This window comes from Saccopteryx leptura, chromosome 5 (assembly GCF_036850995.1).
Source record: "Saccopteryx leptura isolate mSacLep1 chromosome 5, mSacLep1_pri_phased_curated, whole genome shotgun sequence".
Lineage (NCBI taxonomy): Eukaryota > Metazoa > Chordata > Mammalia > Chiroptera > Emballonuridae > Saccopteryx > Saccopteryx leptura.
In genome coordinates this window covers 180966468-180984430 of record NC_089507.1, presented here as the reverse complement: position 1 = coordinate 180984430, position 17963 = coordinate 180966468, and the positions used below count along the sequence as shown (strand labels likewise).

Here is a 17963-nt window from a genome sequence, read left to right as displayed (position 1 = left end):
TTAGTGATACTAAGAAAAGAATTGACAGTATAACTGGTTCTTTTTCTCCAAGAAAGTAGATCTGTTGTCTCAGTTTAATGATTTAGCACTATTTGTGGAACTAAATATATCCCATTTATAAAGGGACAAGAAAGGAAAAATACGGATAAAATTAGATCTTGGAATGTTTTCATGATCTCTACTGCTGTTCTGTTTAATGGATTGTCTTCTGGAAGAAACTGGATTTAAATTGCCTGTTTTTAAGGCAATTGCTATTATTTTAGCAGAAGTTCAGTTTCATTTGTTCATTTCTAGAGCCTGTTCTTTTTAATATGTCTACTGAATGGCTTTAATTACTTCCCAGCTGCTGTGTAGTTTAACCATTAGACTAGTGGTTTTGGTCATATTAATGTATCACTTGAATTATCATTATTCATATCAGATGACTTGAATAAAATACATTCACTTTAAAAAGAAACTTCACACCACCCTGATAAGTGAAAAACTCATATTATTTGCCATGAATAGAATTAAACTGTAAAAATAAATGCACTAAAAGTAAAACAATTCTATGAAGTTGTAGCTGGAGCCCATGGCCTGTGGAGGCAATCTGAAATCCTCTTTCTTGATCAGAGTGGAGGCTACGTATGTTAGACTTTCAAGCAACACACTTTCTTCTTGATATAACCTGAGGGAGGGAAAGAGAATTAAAAATTACCCGGTGACTCCTTGTCATTCAGTTTCCTGTCCAGTGCTAACCTTTACTTTGGGAACTCTGCTTTAAACATCAGTGATTGAAAAGTCGTCTGAAACTGCTACCCGTGCTGGCACCACACGCTCAGCTGTCTCTGTGTATGAACACCCACAGAGTCACTGCTCCGCAAAGAGCCGGGCAGCAACGAGCATTTGCAGTCAAAACTTTCTTCTTTTTCCTTTTTTTCAGTTTATTGATTTTAGTGAGAGAGAAAGAGAGAGAGAGGGAGAGAGAGAGAGAAAGAGGGAGAGAAATATTGACCTGTTGCTCCACCCATTTTATGCATTCATTGGTTGACTCCTGAATGTGCTAGGATCTATCTAGGACCGAACCCGCAATCTTGGCACATCTGGATGACATTCCAACCAGCTGAGCCACCCAGCCGGGACAGTCAAACTTTTTTCTTAGCTATTAAAGATTTTAATTCTGTTATTCATAGACCATATTTTATAGTGTACTATATAATGAAGTTCTAAATTTGAGTACATTTTCTTTCAGAAATTTACAGGTTTTGCTTTTATGCCTTTAAATTCTATTAAAGATTAAGTGTATAGAGGATTATTTAGGGTTAACCCAAATAACTTTATGTACCTATTGTAGAAACAAAAAGTACACAAAAGCTTTATTAATTACATTTTAATTGACATTGTGTGTTTGATCATTTAATTTGCTTTTACAATCCTAGCCTTGAATTCTTCCAGAAGGTATAACTTTGATTAGTGAATGATAGTTTGAATACTTTATTCTGTTACCATATTTCACTGATTTTAAGAAGCACGGTATTTCAAATTTCTATTTTTCTGTTAGCTGGATATGTCTTACAGGTGATGGTGTGTCAAAATTTGAAAGTTTTCTTGTAAATAAAATGTACTTGGCCCTGGCTGGTTGGCTCAGCGGTAGAGCGTCAGCCTGGCGTGCGGGGGACCCGGGTTCGATTCCCGGCTAGGACACATAGGAGAAGCGCCCATTTGCTTCTCCACCCCCCGCCCCTCCTTCCTCTCTGTCTCTCTCTTCCCCTCCCGCAGCCAAGGCTCCATCGGAGCAAAGATGGCCCGGGCGCTGGGGATGGCTCCTTGGCCTCTGCCCCAGGCACTGGAGTGGCTCTGGTTGCGGCAGAGCGACGCCCCGGAGGGGCAGAGCATCGCCCCCTGGTGGGCAGAGCTTCGCCCCTGGTGGGCGTGCCGGGTGGATCCCGGTCGGGCGCATGCGGGAGTCTGTCTGACTGTCTCTCCCCGTTTCCAGCTTCAGAAAAATACACAAAAAAAATGTACTTAAAATCAATAGATCTTAAATTTGATGAAATATGAAGCAACACATTCATAGTACTTAAAATTCAAAAAATTATATGAGGATCCTGGGAAGATGACAGAGTGGGAAGCAACAAAAATCTGCCTCCTTACCTAGACAACAGATGCAGTCACAGAATCTGTCTGCTGTAACTGTTTTGGATTTTTGGAGTCTATTGAAAGCTTGCAGGGGAAGGTTGGGGCAGTAAATTGCTATGATTTTCAGTCAGTTTCAACTTTTAACACTGTAGCTTCTGTCTGTCCCACATCTTTCAGCCTGTGGCAGGCAGCAATGTGTGTGTTCTCAGAGCAGCGTGCACCCAGCTTTGGGACCCATCTGGACATAAAGGACCCTGTCCTCCAAATATTGTGATCAGTGCTCTGATCACTGCATCTAATTACAGAAGTGCAGACAGAGGAGGGCAGCCATTATTGTTGCACCTCCCCCATTGTTGTAAGCCCCTTCCGCCCTGGCTGAACCAACTTTAGGGGATTTAACAGGCTGGTACCTTCCACTCCCCCCTTCAGTTTTCTGTTTGTTCCCCTTTTGGAGCCAGACATTGAAGACTAAGACATTCAAAAGTAGCTATATATACAGGGAAAATTAGAAAGTCACTACACATGCTCAGGAGGAGGCGCAAGCTCAGAAATGACCTGAGAAGTCCTTAAGTTTATAACAATTCACGCTGATCTTTGACACGGGGGACAGCCTGTAGCAATCAAAAGTCAAAAACCAAACTTTGGAAAAGGAAGATAATCTAATTTCTACTGTTAGTACATTGCTAAATTCAAATGTCCAATTTTCGATAAAATTAGAAGTAATACTACAAAGAAACAGCAAAGCATAGCCCATTCAAAGGGGAAAAAAATAAATCAACAGGGACTTCCTGAAAAAGACCTAATGGTGCCTCTACTAGACAATGACTTGTAAACAAATGTATTAAAGATATTTGAAGAACTAAAGGAAGATGTGGAAAATGTTTAGAAAACGATGTATGAGCAGAATAGAAATATCAATAAAGAGACAGAAAATCTGCCTGACCAGGTTGGTGGTACAGTGAATATAGCATAGGCCTAAGATACTGAGGACCCAGGTTTAAAACCCTAAGATCACCAGCTTGAGGACAGGTTTATCTGGTTTAAGCATTCGCTCATTGGCTTGAGTGTGAGATCATAGACATGACCCCATGGTCACTGGCTTGAGCCCAAAGGTTGCTGGCTTGAGACCAAGATCAATGGCTTGAGCAAAGTGTCACTGGCTCAGCTATAGCCCCCCAGTCAAGGCACATATGAGAAAGCAATCAATGAACAACAGAGAATTGATGCTTCTCATCTCTCTTCCTTCCTGTCTGTCTGTCCCTGTCTGTCCCTCTCTCTGTCTCTGTCTCTCTTGCTAAAAAAGAAAAAGTAGAGACAGAAAATACAAAAGAAAAAAAATTCTGGAATTGAAAAGTACAATAACTGCAGTGAAATTCTGGAGGGATTGAAGGGAGATTTGAGCAGGCAGAAGAGAGGTTCAGTGACCTTGAGGATAGAACATGGGCATTATTAGGTCTGAGGAACAGAAATAAAAAATGAAGAAGTGAACAGAGCACGGAGGTTGCCTGTTTGATCCCCGGTCAGGGCACATATAGGAACAGTATTCCTCTTTCTCTGCCTCTCTCTAGAAGAAGAAGAAGTGAACAGAGCCTAAGGGACCTGTGGACACCAACTGGACTAACATACTCCTTGTGTGAGAAAGCAAGTGGAATGGCTTCTCTGTTGGTCATATTCTTTGGGCAAGAGAAGGGGGCATGGAAAGAAAAAGTCAAGAGTTGAGAAGAGGTGCTGGGACCAGAACACTGCCTGTGAAAGCTCAGCTGTTTGCCCCGGCACAGAGTGCTTAGCTTGCTCAAGCTTATCTTCTTGTTTCTTCTGTTTTCCAGCACCTCTTTGTTCCTAAGAATACTTTTTTCTTTTGCCTCCTAGCAATATTTTTAAACTATTAGACTGTCCTTCTAATGAAGGGATTTCTGGGAATTAAATTATATTTTCAAGGTGGAATAGAACCATTGCCTGTGAAACAATTTTCAACAGGAACCTGAGTAGTTGACATTTTACATATTTTAAAATTTTTGTTTCATATACTCTTGTGTAGTTATTTTAAAATGCTTGCTCCCCCCCCCCCCCAAAGTTCAGTTCTTTGTGGTACATACAGTATAGTTTATTCCCACACCACCGTGTAAACGCAGTAGGACCAGAATGAGACGTGTATCTGATACTATGGGTGAAATGAACTGTTTACCAGGGCTGATGGTTCTCCTGCTTGCTTGCTTGCTTGAGAGCTCTGTTTAATTCACATGTAAAAGCAACTCAAGTTAATTAAAATTAACTTGTAGAACTCTATAATCGTGATAGTTGTGATGAGAAGTATTTTAGGAACTTTGTTTGAATTATTTCATTTAATTCCCATAGCAACCTAGCGAGGTAAGTTCTGTGATCCTTTTATTTTATTTACTTATTTATTTATTTATTAGCCTTGAGGGACTCTTTTTTTATTATTTAATTTATTGTGTTTACATAGATTCTAGTGTCGCCTTGAATGCATCTCCCTTGCCCCCTTCCCAACATCTCCCTCCGCCCTTCCCTTCAGGTTTATCCCATCCTATCATCCCCTTTCCCTCTGTCCTCTTTTCCTTTAGTCCCTTTGAACCCTCCTCTGTCTCAATTCCGTTCCTCAGTTCACATTGTTTCTTAGATTCTTCAAATGAGTGAGGTCATATGATATATTTCTTCCTCTGCCTGGCTTATTTCACTTAACATAATAGCTCCAGGTTCATCCATGTTGTTGCAAAAGGTAATATTTCCTTTTTCATGGCCCCATAGTATTCCATTGTATATATGTACCACAGTTTTTTAATCTACTCATCCACTGACAGACACCTGGGCTGTTTCCAGATCTTTGCTATTGTGAACAATGCTGCCGTAAACATGGGGGTGCATTTCTTTTTTTGAGTCAGTGATATGGTGTTTTTGGGATATATTCATAAAAGTGGGATGGCTGAAATTTATAAAGAACTAGTAAAACTCAACACTGGAAGATAAACAATTTAATCAAAAAATTGGCAAAAGAAATGAATAGACACTTCTCCTAAGAGGACATACAGATGGCCAATAGACAGATGAAAAAATGTTCAACATCACTAATCATTAGAGAAATGCAAATAAAAACCACAATGAGGTACCACCTCATACCAGTCAAAATGGTGGTCATTAACAAAACAACACATGATAAGTGCTGGTGAGGATGTGGAGAAAGGGGAACCCTCCTGCACTGCTGGTGGGAATGCAGACTGTGATCCTAATTTTAAAGATGAAGAAACAAAGGCAGCTAGAATGTGGTAGTAGAGCAAGGATTTGAAGCCAGCCTTTCTCTTGACTTATGTTCCTTCAAAGATTGCAGGTTCTGTAGCAGATTGTGAGCTATGTGTCATAGAGTATACTTAGAATGTATCTTCCATATAATGATGGAATTAAATAAAATTTAAAATTTTGGGGCTCTGAAGGAAAAAGACTTCGACCTGGTGGAGCACAGTAGCGGGCTGCCTCAGCGTGGGAAGTCCTATGTACTTCCGCTCAGGGGCTCAGGAATTTGGAGAACCAGGATGGTGGAAACTTGTTCACAACAAGCCCCCAACGATGAAACCCGAAGGAGAGAAGTTGTCTGCCTCCACTTTGAAAGTAAAAGGTACTGTTTTGAGCGCAGTGCAGGAGGTACTCGCCAGGCCAAGCAGTGGGAGCGCGGGAGACAGTTCCACTTTTACAGGCATCGCTCATCTGCCTCTGAAGCAACTGCGTGACATTTTATTGTGACACGTTTTCTTTATGCCGTAAATAAATAATCCATAAAAATATTTGATATTTGCCTAATCAAGTTACCAGTTGTATAAACTTCCTTTGATAGCTGAAAGGTTCTCAATTTTCAATCTGAGTTTGTTTCTAAAGTTTGTATTATGGAAAAATTTGAACATGCAAATGTGGAGAGAGTAATAGAATGACTTCCCACGTACCTTTCACCTCATGTCAATGTCAACAGTGGCAGCTGGCAGTCTCACCCTGAGTGCTTCCCCAGCCCTCCACCCTCCCGCCCTTGGATTATCTAGAAGCAATTCTAGACGTCATTCTTAACCCTTTGAGGGGTACGAACGTTCATGTACGTCCTCGTGCCTCCTGACCATCCAGAGTACAATCGTACAAAAATTTTTATTTTAAAAATGTGTAAGGCAACATTAAAAAGAGGCAAATTTATGTTCTTCTTGTTTTCATAAATTAGTTATTAAACAAACATGATTTTAAGTTAATAAAACTGTAACTGGAACTAATTTTACTTTTTGCAAAAGAACTCACTCCTGGGGGTCAGCAAGCATGAAAAAAACTCACTACTTAAAGGGTTAAATACTTCTTTTTGTAGCTGTACATAAGGACTCTTTCTTTTTTGTAATCTAACCATAATACCATTTTCACATTTAAATTAATAGTAACTCCTTAACTATCACATATTGGCCTAATTTTTTTTTAATCTAAAGAGTTGTTTTCAGTTTTTAATTTTTTTTAATTTAGAAAATTAATTTTAACAGGGTGACATTGATCAATAAGTACATAGATCAATAAGTACAAAAAGCCAAATAATTTTGTCACCTTATATTTGTCCCTCTTTTTTTTTTTTTTAGACAGAGTCAGAGAGAGGGATAGATAGGGACAGACAGATAAGAATGGAGAGAGGTGAGAAGCATCAATCATCAGTTTTTCGTTGCAACACCTTAGTTGTTCATTGATTGCTTTCTCATATGTGCCTTGACCACGGGCCTTCAGCAGACCGAGTAACCCCTTGCTTGAGCCAGTGATCTTGGGTCCAAGCTGGTGAGTCTTGCTCAAACCAGATGAGCCTGCGCTCAAGCTGGCGACCTCAGGGTCCCGAACCTGGGTCCTTGGCATCGCAGTCCGACGCTCTATCCACTGCACCACTACCTGGTCAGGCATATTTGTCCCTCTTTACATACTTTCCCTCCTACATCTTCCTCACCTCTACAAAGTTTTTAATGAGCTTTTACATTTTTAAAAATATGATTGGGAGGAAATGAAATGGGACTGAAGGGTGCGAAGTCTGGAAGTGGTCCTTGCACTCAGCCCTGCCTGCAGGTGCGACTCCCAGAGGAGCCACTGTTGACTCGGGAATGCATTCAAAAATCCTCTGCACGTTTACACATTTCCTGGTTTTATTTTAAGAGAAACTGCAAATGGACTCAAAATACTTGTTCTGCATGTTCTCCCTGCTCACCTGGGTACCTTGGATAGCTTTCCGTAGCAGTGCATGTGGATCGCCCCTGTTGACTTTTCTTTCATTGCCTTCTGTTGCATGGCTATGGTAGTTTATTAAACTCCTGTTGATGGACATTTCGGTTATTTCTAAAACCCTTTCTTTGTTTTTATTTTAAACAGTATTACAATTGTACTCAATTGTGTACATATACAAAATTTTCTGTGATTAATTCCTCGAAAAATGTTGCTGTATCAAAAGGCATGCTCATTCAAAACTTTAACCAGCATTGCAAGTTATCCCCCAGAAAGTTGTAATAAAATTTATGTCCTGGTATGAAGATGCTCATTTCCCCACACGCTTGCTGAGCATGATCAAACTTTCAATGTTTACCGATTCCAATAGGTGAAAGATAGCATTTAATTGTTTAAATGTGCATGGTAATTTTTTTTCTTGTTAAGAGGTACCAGTATATATAAGTCCTCATTTAAGGTAGTCATTGAACATTTCACTATTTTGAATGTGGTAGTAGGTTTACAATAATAAATTAGCAAAAGAAACAAAAGTTGAATGGTTGTTGAAAAATTTAGCTATTCATTCTTTTCCAGCAGCCTCCAAACCAACGTTGGATCCCATCATCACTGTTGAGGGCCTTAGGAAGCGGGCGAGCCGCAACCCTGTGGAGTCAGCCATGGAGCTGAAGGAGAAAAGGTCTCGGACTCAGGAAGCCAAAGACATTAGAAGAGCCCAGAAGGAAGCAGCTGGCTTTCTTGACAGGAGCACTTCTTCGACCCCTGTAAAATTCATAAGCCGAGGCCGCAGGCCTGATGTGATTCTAGAAAAAGGAGAAGTGATCGACTTCTCCTCCTTGAGCTCCTCTGACCGCACCCCGCTGACGAGCCCGTCTCCATCTCCGTCTCTGGATTTCTCTGCCCCGGGGACCCCTGCCTCTCACTCAGCCACGCCCAGCTTGCTTTCCGAAGCAGATTTAATCCCAGATGTGATGCCCCCACAAGCCTTGTTTCATGGTAAGACTTGCCTCTCTTGGGTCTTGTATTTGATGTGTGGCTCATGATATAAATGTGTGTTTCACCTTGTGTTGTGTGCTCTGCATTTCTCCTGTCCCCTTTTTACTCTGCGCAGATGATGATGAGATGGAAGGTGACGGAGTCATAGACCCAGGGATGGAGTATGTCCCGCCCCCAGCTGGGGCAGCAGCTACTGGGACAATGATTGGGGGCAGAAAGAAGGTCAGAGCCCCCGAACAGATAAAGCAGGAGGTAGAGAGTGAGGAGGAAAAGCCTGACAGAATGGACATTGACAGCGAAGACACAGATTCCAACACATCTTTGCAAACAAGGGCTCGAGAAAAGGGGAAGCCGCAACTGGAGAAGGACAGAAAGCCGAAAGGGCCCAAGTACACTGCTGTGAGCATCTACGAGGAGAAGCTGCTCCTGAAGAGGCTGGAAGCGTGTCCCAGCGCTGTGGCCATGACACCGGAAGCTCGGAGACTGAAGCGGAAATTGATTGTCAGACAAGCGAAAAGGGATAGGGGATTACCACTTTTTGACTTGGATCAAGTTGTAAATGCTGCTCTTCTATTAGTTGATGGGATTTATGGAGCCAAAGAAGGAGGGGTTTCCAGGCTTCCAGCTGGCCAAGCCACATACAGAACCACCTGTCAGGACTTCAGAATCCTTGACCGGTACCAGGTGAGTTGGCACATGCTCTCAGACTTGGGGCGGGAAAGGAGGTGGAGCAGGCAGTACCTTGGAGTGGACCCAGTTATGCTGTGACTATTAAAGTCCTGAGCAATTTTGAGAGAGAGAAGAAAACAGCAATAAAGAAAAATACAAAATGCTGGGCTTTAATTTTCAAAATTGCTTAGTATGAATATCCCTCAGTACACCTGGGTCTTTTTTCTCTTTGGGCAGTTAAGGCAGAATCTGGACATTTTAATTGTATCATTTAGTCCCTGAGGGTAGCTGTAGGTGGTTTGTGTTAGACCTTTGATTGACAGTTGTTAAGAACTTAAGTGCACCAGACTCTGCTCCGCAGGATCTGAAAATATGGAGGAAGCATCTGTGTGGTTCAGAGACAACATGAGACATAGCAGCCAAGGGGTCACTGTGGTGTCGCTCACGGTGATTTGGTGGAACCCAGGTCTACACGTGCTTCTGGAACAGTGAGTTCCGCTCGGACCGGCCAGAGCACACCTTCAACGGAAGGAGAGGTCCTTTGTTCCCCGGGTCTTTGCTAGCACTTGCTCTTACCCAGCCTTTACCTAGTTTAGCTGAGAGCTGTGAAGGGAAAACTTGTATTTAGTTTACATTACTTTGGTTACAGGTGAGGTTAAACATTTTTCACATTCCCTAGTGATTTTTCTGTGAATTGCCTATTTGGATTCTTTGCACGTTTTTTTCTGTCTTGTTCTTTGGCAACTAGTGGCCTCTTCTCTTTGCTGCCGCTGTTCTGATACTATTCAGTGATGTACCACATGTGGGGCTTTTTGTTTCGTTGTGCTCAACATTTGGTGGGTGGGCGGGCCCTTTCAATTTGAAATGCTCCTTGAGTTCTGGGAAGTCTTCTTAATTTCCTGTATTCTGTTTTTTCTTTTCTGTCTTTTCAGAGGCCTGCTGTTAGATCAAGGGTTAGCAAACTTCTGTAAGGGGCCAGATAGTAAATAGTCCATTTCGCAGGCCGTCGGGTCTCAGAGGAGCTGTTCAGCGTTGCTGCTCCCGAGTGAAAGCACAGGAAAGACATGAATGGATGTGGCTGTGTGCCAGGAAAATGTCATTCACTGGACCAGGCCGGGTTTGGCATGCGGGCTGTAGTCTGCCAATGACCTCTACTCCAGATGGATCCCTTTCATTTTCTTTTTTCTCCTATTCGCCATCTTTCCTTTCCTGGGAAGTAGCGTTCTGCTTGCCTGCATCCAAGGAACTAAATTAGGGGGGCTCAGAGCCTCCATTCAGCTGGTAAATTTCCACCAGGTCCCTGTTTTTAGGACAGTACTTCCATTGTTGGCTGTGTCAGGTGCCCCAGTGTCCAGAATCTCTCTTCTGAGCCTCTGCAGAGTCTACTCTTGTGCCCGTGGAGGGCAAGATCACTTCTGGATATAGGCAGTAGGGTCTTTAACCTCTTAAAGAGACTCCCAACTTTAGCAGGTGTCTCCAGTTGCTATCCTTTGCTGAGGCTCTGGCCTGTGAGCCATGCTGCTTCTGGCCTAGCCTCACTGCTGCCTTAGGCTGTGGTCTCTGGTCTGTCATTTGCCACTTACTCATACGCTTTTGTTGTTGCCATCTGTTCTTTGTTCTAATGGGTTTGTCTTTTTAATATCTGTACTTTATCTTTTAATTATGAACCATGCCATACTCATAGAAGAATGCATAGAACATGGGTATAGTTTAGAGATTAATAAAATAAGTGCCTATGCTTCAGTGCTGGGTTTAGAAACAGCATTGCAGATACTCGAGCAGTCCTATATATTTCCTGCTCTCCCGAGATGGAGTCATTTTCTGACTATTGTTGTTAATCATTCTTCTACTTTTAAAATGTCTATATCCCTCAACACTATACTTTTGTTTTTAAAAAGTGAAGTGGGAAATAAGGAGACTGCCTCCCAGATGAAGGTTTCCAGGAGAAGATAAGCTAAGTAGTTTCTATGGGTCACTGTTGTAGATTGAACTGTGTCCCACAGAAGGATATGTTGAGGTCCTAACCCCTGGTACACATGGATATGACCTTATTTGGAAAGAGGCTCCTTATACATATAATTAGTTAAGATGAGGTCATTCTGGAATAGCATGGACCCTGAATACAATATGACTGGTGTCCTTATAAGAGAGAAGACACAGAGACAAACAGGGATAATACCACCATATGGTGACTGAGGCAGAGTGATAGTCTACAAGCCAAAGGATGCCAACAATTGCTGGCAATACCAGAAGTCAAGAGAAAGGCATGGGGACAGATTCCCCCACTGAGTGTTCAGAGAGAGCCTGGTCCTGCTGACACCTGGATTTCTGACTCAGCCTCCAGATAGTGAGGGAATAAATTTCTGTTCTAAGTCACCCTTGTTGATGCAACAGCTCCAGGAAACTCACACAGGCCTGTTCTGTCTGTATCTTCCATGAGCCTGTCCTGGAGAAGTCAGTGGGCAAGGTCATTAGGGAGTCCTGGGAAACATAAGGCTCACCAGCATCTGAGCTGCATGTATACCGGGGACTGTGACAGAAGTCTGGGCCGTGGGAATGGGGTCCTCTGTATTTCCTGCCTGGGCTGACATGCTTCCTTCCGGCTCATCGTGAGTCAGAGCAGTTATTCATGGGGAGAGATTCCTCAGTTGACCCAGGGAGCGGGCATGGAGGTAGTAGAAGTCTCAGAGCACATGCTGAAGCCAAGCAGCACACAGATTCTGGACCACTATTCCTCAGGGTTAAAAGTGGTCCAGTAGTAGCAGGGACCTGGTGGTGGCAGCCGCAGTATGTCTGCCTCTGGAATCACACTTGCCCTCTACTGCTGCCTTTTGTGAATGGTGCTCAGCGGTCCTGGGGTCACCCCTCACTGGAAACTCATTTGTCCCTTCTCTGTATTGAATCTCCTGTTTCCTGGGCTGCAGCTTTACCTTTTTGTAGGCTGACTCCCTGTTTTAGTGCAGTACATCGTTGGTGGCTTCCTGAGGAAAGCAGCCTGGGAAGCGCTGAGGCCTTCTATGTCTAAAAGGCCTGGAATTTAGAGCCGAAATCCCAAGCCAGCATTGGGTCAAGCTGGGAGCCAGTTTAACAGCAGTACTGGAAGCAAGTAGACAATGGAGCAATTCTCTGTAGGGATGCCCCGTGTTTCTTCTTTGGTCAGAATCCCCATAAAGGACTGTTCCAGTCTCAGAGCCTGTGCCATGTGGGGAAAGGGACCTTCGCCTTTAGCTTGTATTGTACTCACACCGCAGTGCTAGGTGAGCTGCCCCGGCAGAAGGCTGGTTCCACCTGGTGTAGAGGTCGGACCTCCAGACTGGGGAGGGCAGCCATACGGCAGCAGGGAGTTGAGGTGGGATTTGGGCATCTTATGCTGTGCACACAACTTTCATCCTTCTTTTAGTGAACATGTGTCTCTGGGCTGTGAATTTCACAAGGGCATCTCAGTGTTTCCTCCTCAGCTAGTGGGGATGGGATGGCTGGAGGGAGCTGCAGCTGGGTAGTTCCCATTCCACAGGTTGGTTAGGCTCTTATCAAATCCCAATGTGCTTTGGCAGCACATGCTGAAATTGGAATGACAAAGAGAAGATTAGCACGGCCCCTGCACAAGGGTGACATGCAAATTTGTGAAGTATTTCATATTTTTAAGGCATTATGCCAAGTGAAATAAGTCAGACAGATACTGTATGATCTCATTTCTGTGTGGAATTAAAAAAACTCCTAGACAAAGAGATCAGACTTGTGGTTACCATATGCAGAGGGTGGGGGAAGGGGCATTGGAAGAAGGTAGTCAAAAGGCACAAATTTCCAGGTATTAGATAAAAGAGTACGAGGAATGTAATGTACAATGTAACTATAGCTAGTGCTGCTATATGATATACAGGAAAGTTAATGGAGTAAATCTTAAGAGTTATCATCACAAGGAAAAACTTTTTTTTTTTTATCATACCTATGTGAGAAGATGGATGTTAGCTGAACCTATTGTGGCAGTCATTTCACAGTAAAGGTGTATCAGACTATCAGGTACGCCTCACACTTGTACAGTGGTGTATGTCAGTTATTTCTCAATAAAACTGGGGGAAAATGTTTCTAACAAGCTACTTTAAAACAACCCAATAGGTTACGCTCTGAGAAAACCAGTTTCTCTTAAGGGCAGGCCTTGTTAAGAACAGTGCATTGTGCTCTGATGTATTTCAGAATGGCTGCTTTCCCCCTCCCCTTGGGGAAAACTCACAAAAATGTACTCCCTCCCCCCGGAGATTTCTCTTTCTGATTTGTCCACACTGAGCCTCTAGCAGTTTCTCAATTGCAATTTAAGTTTCTTCACTCAGCTCTTTTCCCCTGGGCTCTCTGTTCTGGGTTTCTGCTCTGGTAGGTTGTGATTCTCTGTATCCTCCTGTCTGTCTCCAGTTCTGGGGCAGCTGTTCGCCTTGGGACCTCAGTTCTCTGGTGGGTCTAAGAAGTTGTTGATTTTCAGTTTACTCAATTTTCTACTTGTTGTTAAGATGTAATCTATTTATATACCAAAGTAGAAACTAAAAGTTCTCTTCTATGCTTCTTTAGTCTGGGAAATTCTTCATCATTCTCCTTTAAATATTCCTCCTCTATGTTTTTTTCCTATCTGTGTGAACTCCTCATACGGTTATATACTCCATTACTTCTTTATCTCTCCCATTGCCTTTTTGAAGAGATCCTCAACCTGTCTGTAATATCATTCACTGAGAGCTTTATTTCAGTGATCTTGCATTTAATATCTGATATGAATAAGAGATGCTTCACGACTTATTCCTGTTTACAGGCTCTTTCTTTACCTTGGTACCTATTTATTATGCTTTTTAAAAAAACAGCTTTATTGAGATACAATTCACATATCATACAGTTAACCCACTTAAAGTGTACAAGTCATTGGTTTATAATACAGTAACAGTTGTATAACTATCACCATACTCAATTTTAGAACACTGTTATCATCCTAAAAAGAAACCCAGCCCCCTACACTTACCCCATTAATCTATTTTCTGTTTTATAGATTTGCCTATTCTGGACAGTTCACATAAGTGGACTCACCATATGTGGTGTTTCTGACTACTTTCTTTCACTTAGCATAATCTTCTCAAGATTCATCCATGCTGTAGCATATATTAGTACTTTGTTACTTTTTATGGCTAAATAATATACCATTGTATGAATATACCACATTTTGTTTATCCATCAGATGGTGGACATTTGGGTTGTTTGCATCTTTTGGCTACTATGAATAATGCTGTGAACATCGGTACAAGTTTTTGTGTGGACATAACGTTTTCACTTTTGGCTGTATACCTAGGAGTTGAATTGCCCAGTCAAATGCTAACATCATGTGTAAATTTTTGAAGAAGTACAAACTATTTTCTAAAATAGCTATGCTATTTTGCATTCCCACCAGTGCTGTGTGAAGATTCTGATTTCTCCACACATCCTTACCATGCTTGTTATTATCTATCTCTTTGATTATAGTCATTTTAGTGAATATGAAGTGGTATCTTGTAGTTTCAGTTTGCATTTCCCTGACGACTATTTATTGTGCTTTTACAACATTCTTGCCGGTCTGATCATTTCTGCCTTTTCTAGTACAGTTTATCTTTCCTTTTTGTTAGTTTTATTTTTTCTGAAGTTGGAAATGGAAAGGCAGACAGACTCCCGCATGCGCCCGACCGGGATCCACCCGGCATGCCCACCAGGGGGCGATGCTCTGCCCATCTTAGGGTGTCGCTCTGTTGCGACCAGAGCCACTCTAGCGCCTGAGGCAGAGGCCACAGAGCCATCCTCAGCGCCCGGGCAAACTTTGCTCCAATGGAGCCTTGGCTGCGGGAAGGGAAGAGAGACAGAGAGGAAGGAGAGGGGGAAGGGTGGAGAAGCAGATGGGCGCTTCTCCTGTGTGCCCTGGCCGGGAATCGAACCTGGGACTCCCGCACGCCAGGCCGACGCTCTACCACTGAGCCAAGTGGCCAGGGCCCCTTTTTTGTTTGTTTTACTCTCATTTGTATGTCTTGATTTCTTTCCCTGAGAATGCATTTTCCTTTAGCTTGACTAGTTGCCTTTGCTGGCAGTTTACACCTGGAAGGAAGGGCAGAGACTGGTTTCTAGTTTGTCACCTTCTTGGCAACTTGTATAAAATGGGAGGCACTGGGCTCAACCACTTACCTTCCTCACCTTGTTCACAACCAGCCAACCTCACCTCAGAGGAAGTCCTAGGACAGCAGCCCCTGTGCACTTTTACATGTCTCTCTGTCATTGCCTGGGTTACAGGGTGCTCTGGGGCTGTCCCAGGGGCATCCACTGCATTGAGAGTACGCTTGCTGGCCACATTGCTTGACAGAGATCTATTCAGACAGGAGACAGTGGCCTAATCAGGAAACACCACCATGCCCGTCATGGTGCAGTGCCTCTCTGCTCTGGCCTGCCATGGCCAGCTCTCCTGTACTCGGCCACCTTTGATATCTCTTGGGGTTTCTCTCAGCCTTTGCGTTCTGTCTTCCTTCTCACTGTTCAGTTTCTCCCAGCTCGGTTTTAGGGAAGGGCCTCTGCAGCCTATCTAACTCCTCATTTTGTTTAGAACCAGAAGTATTTGACTTTGGGACGTTTCCCTCCACCATTTTGTCATTGAACTGATGTTAAGTTGAATACTTCATGTGGGCCATGCACCAGTCTATTGGGCGGTACTGCAGTGGATTAACACAGACAAGGTTCCCACCCTTATGGAGCTGCCGTTGGTGAGCAGGGAGGTGACAGTACTAACTCTGAACAAATAGGATCACTCCCGACAAGGCGAGCGCTGCAGTGGAGTGTGGGGTGGAGGGCAGCAGCGCCACTTTGGACAGGGTCGCTAAGGACGGCCTTTCTGTAGAGGCAACATTGGAACCAAGTTCTGATCCGCAAGGAGGAGCCAGGCTGAGGAAAGGTCAGGGCAGAAGACCCAGGCCCAGGACCGAAGGCAGAAGTTAATTTGGTGTCTAGGGCTGGAACATGGTGATGACAGAGGAAGGGGTAATGGGAGATGAGGCCACAGAGGTGACGGGCCAGATCCTGCAGTCACGGCAAGGAGTTTGAATTGTATTGTGAACATACAGTGACAGTGGGAAGCCAGATAGGAGTTCCCATCAAGGAAGAAGAATTTAATTAGTTTTTTTTCTTAATGTTTTCATTGATTTGAGAGAGAAGGGGGGAAGGAGAAAGAAAGAGAGAGAGAAAAGGGAAGGGAGAGAGAGAAGCGTCAACTCGTTGTTGCACTTAGTTGTGCACTCATTGGTTGCTTCTTGTGTGTGCCTGACTGGGCACATACAGGACTTCAGAGTGCTGGGATGCCACTCTATCCACTGAGCACCCTGGCCAGGACTCGTTAGTTTTTAAAAGAAGGATCTGGCTCTGGAGAATAGATGATATGGGGTGAGAGCCGCAGGCCACGGGGGACAAGCAGGAGGCAGTCATAGCCTGGGCAGAAGCTGAGGGTGGTGTGGACTTGGGAGAGAGCAGGGCAGTAAGGTTGGGATACTATATAACATCCATAGAGTTCCACAGAACTCATCTTGAGACCTTACCTGGGTAGTATTTTGTGGGCTAGCGGCTAAGTGGCTGGTGTTTCAGTTACCTGTTGCTGCATTACAAACCATCTCAAAACTTAAACACTGACTACTCGATATTCTGATTCTTTGGGGTGACTGGGCTCAGTTGGGTGGTTCTTTGGCTACATTTAGCTGGGAACTGGGTCAGGACTGAAGTGAATAGGATGGCTTCTCTTCTGCCAGAGCCTCTGTGGCCTCTGGTTGTTCAGTGGTCTGACCTGGAAACCGAGGAAGTTGGACTCCCTGAGGGAAAAAGTGACATCCCCCTTAAGCCCTGGACCCAGCAGTCCCAGTAGTTCCAGTGCTACTTTAGTCACTTTCTGATTGGCCAGTCATAGACCTACCCACATTCAAGGGGAGGGGAAATGACTGCCTTTTGATATGAGGAGCCATCCGTGCCCAGAGGCATGGGAGGAAGTGACGGGCCATATTTGGGAACTGTATACCACAGCTTTCAATTTCACTTTGAAACTTACTTTAAAGTCCTGGAAGAATTTCAAAGTTGGCTTTTGAAAGTTTTGGTGTCCAGTTAGGAAAATAATGAGAGCAAATTATAAAAGAAGGAATTCTTGCTCTTCTTCCAACAAAGTTATTTTCTGGGCTAAGAGCAAACTGATTCTACAAAAACAACTCAAGTTTCTAAACTTTATCCAACCCTTGGCAAACCACTTTATAAGTGTGCTTTTTAATCTCTCATTTGAGCTCTTTGCTGTAAAACCCTAATTGCCCGTGTTCTGTTACTACATGACTGGGGCCTGTAGCAGCACTTGCTGAACAACAGACATCCCCAGTTGGTCTCCCAGGGTGAAACCTACCTGTTCAAGCAGGACACTGGCTGGGGGGCAGAGCCCACATCCTCAGTGGACCTCTGGGAGGGCCTCCCCACTAGTGGGATTTGTTGGAGGGTTGATAATCTATATCAGTCCTACTTTTGTCAAATTTACTCATGGGAATAGAGATATATTTTAATAAACCCATATATAGGTACTGAATAATTGGCCTCCATGGCTGTTAGGACAAAAACTGCTCATCAAACCTGACCCATGTATACTTGTACCTCTACGACACTAGTGCTGGTAAATATTTGATGAATGGACTGAAGGTATGTATAGATAAAGTGAACCCTATGGAAGCTGTAAATCCTGTGCTCAGTCCTGCATTTCACTCACTTCAGTGACTTTAAACATTTTTTTTTAAGTGACAGAGACAGAGAGAGGGACAGATAGGGACAGACAGGCAGGAAGGGAGAGAGATGAAAAGCATCAATTCTTCATTGCAGCACCTTAGTTGTTCATTGTTTGCTTTCTAATGTGTGCCTTGACGGTGGGGAGAGGGGGGGAGGGTCTACAGCAG

The 17963-nt window shown here is 43.5% G+C and overlaps 1 protein-coding gene and 1 pseudogene across 4 annotated transcripts in view; both read left to right on the top strand.

Annotated features, from left to right (window-relative positions):
* The window catches only part of KAT14 (lysine acetyltransferase 14), a 40586-nt gene that overhangs the window by 17701 nt on the left and 4922 nt on the right, over positions 1 to 17963 (top strand). For 3 of the 4 annotated variants that reach the window (XR_010751723.1, XM_066387066.1, XM_066387068.1), the window contains exons 4-6: positions 5565 to 5746; positions 7924 to 8343; positions 8459 to 9027. Coding sequence is in view for 3 of the 4 variants with exons in the window: in XM_066387066.1 (XP_066243163.1) it covers positions 5565 to 5746; positions 7924 to 8343; positions 8459 to 9027 (1171 nt within the window). In the remaining variant the exon portion in view is untranslated. The remainder of the gene's footprint in view (positions 1 to 5564; positions 5747 to 7923; positions 8344 to 8458; positions 9028 to 17963) is intronic. The other variant, XM_066387067.1, reaches the window with a different exon arrangement.
* On the top strand, positions 12555 to 12655 carry LOC136407282 (U6 spliceosomal RNA; annotated as a pseudogene).